Genomic DNA, 9,443 nt, shown 5'->3' on the forward strand with positions numbered 1-9,443 from the left:
TGGTATCCGCACAATGCGGGTGGTGGGGAAGGCGGTATAGTGGTGTCGGTGATGGTGATGGTACTATTGGTGGTGGTGGTGGTCTTAAGTGGTGGTTCACATATACCATTTACACATGAACATCAAGTTATAATATAAAGATTTTTATAATTCTTTTATTTCAATTGGTGTTCACATGAATTTTTTCTAACATAGATAAATACTCCGTATATCTAGATCGTCTATTATGATAAAATATGATTAAATTTACACGTAGCCTGCGTAATTGAAATTTGGAAAGCACAAGGAACAACCTAATAATGTGGGCGTTTAGAACATGTTGGCACAGAATGCAATGCAGTGAATTCGAAGGAAAATTCGGACTAACGAGTCATTGAAGCGATCTTTTCACTTTGTACCCGCCACCTCACACACCAACCATTTGACTTTATTTGCTAAACACACCCCTCTACTATTATTTTAGGTGTGACTCAAGTCCAGATCTTTGGTTAGTGCACACTAAATAGCTATGATTTAGTAAGATTGCAAATTTCTCCTTCATAAAAATCCAAAAGGGAATGGATAATAGTCTAATACTAGGAGAAAGTAGAGTTTTTAGCTCTAGTGTATACATTCTACTTGATATTTACATGATTCTTATCTAAAATGTTTCTTAAATATCTAAAATTTAAAGTTTTACGCTTAAAGGAAAAAATATTTCTGGTGGATGATCAGTTTTTTCTAAGGTCTTCAAGACGTCTTATCAGTAATTTATGTGATTATCCAAGTTCCTGTAAACAAATAAATTTAAGAGGCTTTTATATTTAGGTTATTTAGAGATGACAAGTCTTTATGACTCAATTGAACAAGAGTAATTTCATATTTCCTCATGATTGTTTCCTGACTTTTTACCTTGTTGCCCCAAAATGTTTACCTATAAAGACTTAAGACTAATATGAGCTTACACAGATAGGCTACATCGGCGATGTTTGATTCTTTATACTATATTAATCTAACAGTGGCGGCTCAATAAAATCAGAGGCCTAAATCAAGTTCTTATTATTGGGGCCTTTTTCAAGTAACAAAACTATTGATATTCTAAATAGAGTTTATTTCAAACACTAATTTAAAATAATAAATCACTCCTAATTGATAGAATTGTCATTTCATTTAATCTTTCGCATAAGTTGAGATTTCAAAAATTTGTATCCGCTGAAACAAATATCACCTAATTGATAAAACTTAAGTTCTCTAATTCTCATTACTATATAGTCATATGCATAATTAGAAAAATATGAGGCTTTCGGATACCTAAAGCCTAAAACCCTTGCTTCACTTGCTTTACCTTTGAGCCACTACTGTAATCTAACATAGCTTATTGAAAGAGATATCTAATGACAAAACCAAAAGTTAAAATCCAGGGACCTTTGCAAGTAATAGACAAATAAAATGGGAGCAAACAAACAAATACATTTACATTTAGCTAAAATGTCACCATTGAAGTTTACTTGCAAAATACTAGTAGCAAAAAAAATTAGACAGACTGTCTTTGTCGCTTAGTAGAGTAGACAGTCTCTCACCACCCAATTTTATATGTTTTCCATCAAGACAATCATTTATAAATAATAATTATTATATAATTATAAATTAATAAATCACTGGAAAACAAACAACCAAATCCACCAACAGCATTACATTATTTAGTATTTACCTTCTTTTCCCACTACAAAAAACACACACACTTTCACAAACAAAAAAAACACAAACATAAAGGAAAAGTTTGCATCTTTTCAAAATCTAACCAAAACCCAGATCAAATCACATTCCAAAAACCTTAATCCCATCTGGGTTTTGGATCTTGTGATCAAATTCATCTGGGTTTTGAAAATCTTGAAATTTGATCATATATACATATACATAATATATATATATATACATACACCAAAATTTGATTAAAAAATGTATGGAAGAGATCCATGGGGAGGGCCATTAGAGATAAACAATGCGGATTCGGCTACGGACGATGACCGAAGCCGGAACTTAAACGATTTCGATAAAGCAGCATTGTCAAGGCCATTAGATGAAACACAGCAAAGTTGGCTGTTAGGACCTGGTGAAGAAAAGAAGAAAAAGTATGTAGATCTTGGATGTATAATTGTAAGCAGGAAAATATTTGTATGGACAGTTGGAATATTACTTGCAGCTGGTTTCATTGCTGGTTTTATTACTTTGATTGTTAAAACTGTGCCTAGACATCATAAACATCCACCACCTCCTGATAACTATACTATTGCTCTTGAAAAAGCTCTCATGTTCTTCAATGCCCAAAGATGTAAGTCATTTTTTGATGTTTATGTCTGTTTTATTGTATCTCTTGAATATGTCTGTTTATGTCTATTTTGGTCATTTCAAGGTTTATATATACATTTTCATGAATATGTGTATCAAATGATTAGGTGGTAATTATTATTTTTTTTTTGGATAGAGATCTAAGATTTTCATTGGATCAGTTTTTTTTTTTACTTAAGATTTCACTTTGACTGATTCGTTACAGGGTCTTGTGTTTAGATTAAGAATGATCCTTTTTCAGAATGGCTTAATAAAGTAATAAATCTAGTGACATCTGCAAGTTGTATGTCAATTATTTAATAAAAGATTCTTAAGCTTGTAGGTTACACTTTGACTCAAAAAGTCAAAGAGTCTCATCTTCAGATTGGAAAATGATCTAAAATCCTAGAATATTCAAGAGTAATTTGATAGATTGCATTAAATTCTGTAACATACACGTTAAATTTACTAAAAGATCGAATATGTCTATGAAGTTAAGTTTTTTTTTAGATGATCATGATGTTGTGGCTAATCTTGTTGGTTTTTGAATATATGCAGCTGGAAAGCTTCCAAAGCATAATAATGTTTCATGGAGGGGTAACTCATGCTTAAATGATGGAAAGGCGGATAAATCCGGTGCGGTTTTAAAAGATCTGGTTGGAGGGTATTATGATGCTGGTGACACGATTAAGTTCCATTTTCCAAAAGCTTTTGCTATGACTATGTTGAGTTGGAGTGTGATCGAATACAGTGCAAAGTATGAAGCTGCAGGAGAGCTTAACCATGTTAAGGAAATCATTAAATGGGGAACTGATTATTTTCTCAAGACATTTAATTCTACCGCTGATTCCATTAGCCAACTCGTATCTCAGGTGACTTCCAAGTTCGATATGTCTGTTATATGTACCCAAGTTTGTGTGTTGAGATTTGAGTTTTGGAATTGTATTGTAATGTTTTGGTTAACATAGTTTGTTTGAGTTAGTCATATAATTAAATATTCAAATTGATCTGCTCATATGTGGCTACAATGCTTACTTATTTTGTTGGTTATATGTGATAGGTTGGGACGGGTGATACATCAGGAGGACCGAGTGATCCTAATGATCATAGCTGTTGGATGAGACCCGAAGACATTGACTACCCTCGGCCTGTGACTGAATGCTCTAGTTGCTCTGACCTTGCTGCAGAAATGGCGGCTGCATTAGCTTCTGCATCAATCGTTTTCAAAGACAATAAGGTATACTCTAAGAAACTTGTTCATGGGGCTGCAACCCTTTGGAAGTTTGCTAGAGATCAACGCGGTATGTACACTGCTGGTGGAGCCGATGCTGCAACTTTCTATAATTCAAGCATGTATTGGGATGAGTTTGTGTGGGGAGGAACTTGGATGTATTATGCAACTGGAAATCAATCCTATCTTTACCTTGCCAGTCACCCGAAACTTGCTAAGCATGCTGGTGCTTTTTGGGGTGGACCCGACTATGGTGTTCTTAGCTGGGACAATAAACTAGCCGGAGCTCAAGTAAGTTGTCAAGTTTTATGGAATTGAATAATTCCCAGGTGTGAATTCGTTAACAATTACTGATCATGTGTATTTTTATGTTTTTTTTAGGTGTTACTGACTCGATTGAGATTGTTTCTGAGCCCTGGTTATCCTTATGAAGAAACATTGCAAACATTTCACAATCAAACAAGCATAATCATGTGCTCTTACCTGCCATACTTTTCAAGTTTCAACAGAACGAAAGGTAACATGGCCATTTGATTCTCTTCATAATACATTTTTCTGATTTTTGGTGTTCACAGTAGTATATTGAAGATGATCGTCTTGCTTTGTAGGTGGGTTGATCCAATTGAACCATGGGAGACCTCAGCCGCTTCAGTATGTTGTGAATGCAGCCTTCTTAGCTACCCTCTATAGTGACTATCTTGATGCTGCAGATACCCCCGGGTGGTATTGTGGGCCTAATTTCTATCCAACTAGTGAGTTACGCAAGTTTGCAAAGACTCAGGTATGCACTTTCAGAGGCAACTTGGTCTGTTTGGTCTCTTCCTTAATCTTCTAATAGGTCATTGGGTAAGACACTGTATCCATACAGGACTAAATGGGCTAGAACTGTACAAGTACATAAGCATTTTCATGTCAAAACGGCTTGAAGGGTTGTGTTGATTGGCTAACTCTGTTTTCAACATGTTTACAAGAACTCTGCTTTTAACATAATAACTAATACAAAATTTTTGGAAAGCTTGTATAATTTTCATATGTGTGACCCGGCCCGCCATTCTAATTAGCTTAAAATATTTTAGAATTTCATTCAATATGTCGGTTATTTTAAACTAAAAAACCCCAGATCACCCAGAATTCCTGACCCGGATCCACATGGTTCACTATATAAATTTGCTTGTTTCGACCCTAACAAGAACTGAAAATGCCCATATTGGCATATTGCTATGTCTACCTACTGTGTGTTAACTAGTTATTTTCTTGATATGATAGATTGACTATATCCTTGGAGATAACCCAAGAAAGATGAGCTATCTTGTGGGTTATGGTAAGAAGTATCCAAAGCAAGTACATCACAGGGGTGCATCCATTCCTAAAAACAGAATAAAGTATAGCTGCACGGGAGGGATTAAGTGGAGAGATGCTAAAAAAGCAAATCCCAACACTATAGTTGGTGCTATGGTTGCTGGGCCTGATAGACGTGATGGTTTCCATGACGTGCGTTCAAACTACAATTACACAGAGCCCACTCTTGCTGGAAATGCTGGTTTAGTTGCAGCTCTAGTAGCCCTTTCTGGTGAAAGAGATACAAAAATCGATAAAAACACCATCTTCTCAGCAGTACCACCTATGTTTCCAACTCCACCCCCACCACCTGCTCCATGGAAGCCTTGAGTGAGTACATTGATCTCGTTTTTATGATGCCTGCGTGACTTATAGTGAACACGATTTTGCTATACTTTCTGCTTGTTTTTTTTTAGGATGGTATGCATGAGAAAGTAAATGGTAACATATGGAACCTGTGATTATACAGATATAGTTTGTATGTGTTTTTTTGAATGTAACAAAAACAATCAGATGTATGTATAATTTGAAACATTGGGAACTTTGTTGTAACACTCTTGATTGTTTTTAAATGAAATATTTCTGGTTCCTTTTGTTCGCAAGATTGTTAATTTGACCCTATGTCTCCATCTACATGAAACACTTCAAACTAGGATCATGGATATTATTATTGTTATTTTTGTAGGCGTTTAACTTCTTTGCTTAGAGAATGTAAATGACACCACAGAGGGGGATGGATACCCAAAAAATTAAAAGAAAAGAAATTAAAAACTGAAATTGTTTTCGTTTCAATTTCAGTTTAATACTGATCTCAGCAAAGCTTTATATGACTTAAGCCAAATTCTTTTTCCAGAACTGGTTTCTGTCTTATTTTAGCCCGTCCGGATTCAGTTTTTCACTTTGGCTGGTCTGCAAAGTATACCACACCAACTCATCACACAAATCTCTGACTTGATCACAATGCGATAAGACATGTAATGTGGGACATGGATTTGCACCCGGCACTTCTCCCCTCATGTTCAAGTCCATTAGGCCTCCCTCCAATGATAGTCTATCTGGGTTAACCCTATTGAGTAATCTTCATAAACTCAATGTGGGACATGTATTTCGATCCAACAATTCTCATCTCACAAGAATTTCTATCCTCACTTTTCTATTTATCCAAGTTTATAAGATGAATCTCTAGGATATCATAGAAGAAATTGAAAACTATTATATATTGGTTTACTATATTGTTAACCAGTGTACATTATAAAAATAAACATCAAAATGCTATAACAAAACGGAAACAACTCCGACAAATTACTACACCCATCATAAAATATGGATTCTTGTAATGAAAGGAAGATACAAACTTCCCAAGGCACAAATAAACGACATCATCGTGACTAATTAAATTGCCACATGAAAAGACGTAGAATTTAAGCAAGAAGAGCTTTGATGTCGAGAGCTTCTTCAAAAGAAGGGATGTCTTTAGATTCCAAACCAACATATGCTTCAACTCCATTACCTTCGACATCATCCATCAGATATGCTAAATTCCTGACACCTATGCTACCACCGTTTGCCCATACGGGCTTTCCAAAACCAAAATCAGCTTCATAGAAAGGAAAGTGGCACCAGCTAGTTATCCATATTAGGTTTGTCTTGGGAGAAATATCAGCCATTTGTGCGAACGAATTCAAAACCATTGTCTCTCCTTCCTCAGTATCAAGGTGTACCTTGGAATAGTTCTTAACCTCATTTTTTATGGAGTCTCTTAATACTTCAGCTAATTCTTGTATTGTATCAGCAGTCTTGAATTCTGTATGTAATATCCCCCAAATGTTTCCACAAGAATCTTTTCGTATAACGGACGCAGTTTTCCCCCTTAGGTTTATCGGCTGAAGGAGAGTGCAATCTCTTGGATAACCATAAATTTCTCTATCAACACCAATGAGCCCTTTTAATATAACCGACGTCACCAGCTGTACCTTGGACCATTTAGGGGAACCAATTCCACCATTGAGAATGGCGTTTTCTTTCAATCTTGATATAACTCTGTTGTTGAATGAAAGTTTTAGCGTGACATTCGGGCTCATCCCATCCTCGTATATCATTGTAGGAATTCCTAACTCAAGGGGAGCTATTCCAAGAGCAGGAAACAATGAGGATGAGATAAAACCCGGCCCATTATGGAATTCAACTTCTTTTTCTTCTCGACTAATACTAGCCCATTCAATCAAGAATGTACTAAGAGTAGATGCATCAGCAATCCTATGTGAAATGCTTATCCCAAGTGCTACACCTCCACACACGAATGTGGTCACTTGGATAGAAAGAATCGGGTCGGTAACAAGATCAGTGGCCCCACCTCTGGATCGAATGAGTTCATCAACGAGCTTAACCTTATTATTTTTATCAAGAAGATCTTGAAGTTTGATGCTAGCTTTTGCTCGTATAAATTCAGCTCCTTGGTCATTACAGTCAACAATGTGATTTTCTTTATCGTATCTACCAGCAAGCGGGTTGAATCGTGTCAAGGCTTTTTGAAGTGATGTTTCTAGCTGGGATGCAGAGTATGGCATGCTATCGGAGAAAAAGAGTACAACGTTAACATTCATAATTGGAGCAAATTCGTCGATGAAGCCTATCTTGAGGCGCCGAAGGGATTTTGGAGTTGGAATGGAGGGTTTCATAAATTTTCTTGATTGTTCTTGAACATGCATTACCATAACTGTTGATGCAGTTATCAGACAGACTAATTAAGCTAATTAATAATCTGTGAAGTGATGATTGTTAGTTTAACCAAAGGCTCTGCTTTTATAGTGAGGGACTTTCATTAGCTTCCAATACACAAAAATAAAAAAAAAAAAAAAGACCTCTGTGCATATCTCCATATACAATGAAACAAAACAGCCAAACTACAGCATTTGGGAATACTAAATTTGCTACTGTAAATTTTATAATGTAAAAACATTCTAGTTTGATAGGAATTAGTATATAATAACCGGTATGGCATTTTGCATGGCATTTTGCATATATAATTTATAAGAAATGATATTCGTACCACCGAAATTGATTCATTTACCATACAGTACAAGTATTACAACACACTGTACATTCAGTTAATGCAAAGTTGTGGTAAATTAATCAATTTTGGTGGTACTAATATCACTTCCCATAATTTATATGTAGATTTTGAGTGTTACTTTCACTTAGCCACCAGGCGGCTTATTAATGCATCATGTATTCCATGTAACAACTCTTCTACGTACTTAGCCAAGAACTGATAGAATTTGTGAAAAGTCTAGAAACTCATATAATTCTCACTTTATGAGTTGGCTGAATTACTAATTACAATATTAATCTAGTTTAACAACTAAGAGTATGCATCTCTAATGGTGGTTTGAAAATGAGGTTTACAAAATTTGAAGAGGTCTAAAAAGTTTTAATGTATAGTGAAAGAACCTTGTGATGCTTATGTGTCTTGTGATGTTCAAAATCTTGAAACTTTTGAGAATTAAACAGTTTATGTATTCTCCTTTTTAATTATTTACCTACAATTTTAAATATATGTGTAGATATATAGAGGTCACTGAGTGAGTGACATCTATTTTTAATGCTTTCAAAATGTTCAATTATAGTAAGGTAAATAACTGATGTGGCAATATTATGAACCTTTTATGAGGTTCACCATGAAAATGCCCAATCTACACTAATGAAATTTTGTGATTAAGAGGAAGTGAAGAACAAACAGAGCAGAATTATGTAAAAAACTCATTTGATTAATTATTGAAGATGAGTTTTACAAGGCTTATATATACAGGAAAAAATAACCGCCTATATCTATATTCTATATCTATATATTTAACTAACTTATAACAAACTAATAATATTTACAATATTAGCCTTCTAAGTTACAACTTGACACAAAAGATCCAAAACTAACTATTTCATAGACCCCCCTCAAGTTGGAACCTCTTGCAAACCCAACTTGTGACTCAATATAGAATGTTGAGAAGAACCAGAGCCTTTGTCATCATATCTGCCAGCTGCAAATTGGTAGGAATATAAGCAGTTTATAAGAAACCATCTTGCACCTTATCTCTTGTAAAATGACAATCAATATCCAGATGCTTAGTCCTATCATGATAACAAGGATTTGCAGCAATTTGTTGTGCTGCCTTATTGTCACAGAACAAGGTTAAAGGCACTTGAACCATAATATGTAAGTCCTTAAGCAAATAAGTCAGCCAATTTAATTCACATGTAGTAGCAACCATACTTCTATACTCTGCCTCAGTTGAAGATCTAGACAAAGTGGCTTGTTTCTTTGTCTTCCATGACACTAAAGAATGTCCTAAGAAAATACAATAACCAGTTAAAGACTTCCTTGTCATCAAACAGGATGCCCAGTCTGCATCACTAAAACCAGTCACCTTGAGATTGGACTGCACAGGATAAAACAACCCTTTTGATATGCTTCCTTTCAAATATCTCAACAAATGAATAGCAGCCTGCATATGAGGTATTTTGGGACTAGAAACGAACTGACTTAGATGCTGAACAACATAGGATATATCCG

The 9,443-nt window shown here is 35.1% G+C and overlaps 2 protein-coding genes across 2 annotated transcripts; one reads left to right on the forward strand and one right to left on the reverse strand.

The window, feature by feature from the left end:
• The first annotated feature begins 1,704 nt into the window (after positions 1-1,704).
• LOC122590883 (endoglucanase 25-like) lies at positions 1,705-5,478 on the forward strand. The gene is made up of 6 exons (XM_043763062.1): positions 1,705-2,311; positions 2,866-3,179; positions 3,368-3,829; positions 3,920-4,055; positions 4,147-4,319; positions 4,805-5,478. Exons 1-6 carry the CDS (start codon positions 1,939-1,941, stop codon positions 5,204-5,206), a joined length of 1,860 nt encoding a protein of 619 aa, XP_043618997.1. The 5' UTR covers positions 1,705-1,938; the 3' UTR covers positions 5,207-5,478.
• An 819-nt stretch (positions 5,479-6,297) lies between these two features.
• Positions 6,298-7,590, reverse strand: LOC122591733 (pelargonidin 3-O-(6-caffeoylglucoside) 5-O-(6-O-malonylglucoside) 4'''-malonyltransferase-like). The gene has a single exon (XM_043763980.1). It carries the CDS (start codon positions 7,588-7,590, stop codon positions 6,298-6,300), a length of 1,293 nt encoding a protein of 430 aa, XP_043619915.1.
• Between the last annotated feature and the right edge of the window lie 1,853 nt (positions 7,591-9,443).

The sequence above is a fragment of the Erigeron canadensis genome, chromosome 3 (genome assembly GCF_010389155.1).
Source record: "Erigeron canadensis isolate Cc75 chromosome 3, C_canadensis_v1, whole genome shotgun sequence".
Classification (NCBI taxonomy): Eukaryota; Viridiplantae; Streptophyta; class Magnoliopsida; order Asterales; family Asteraceae; genus Erigeron; species Erigeron canadensis.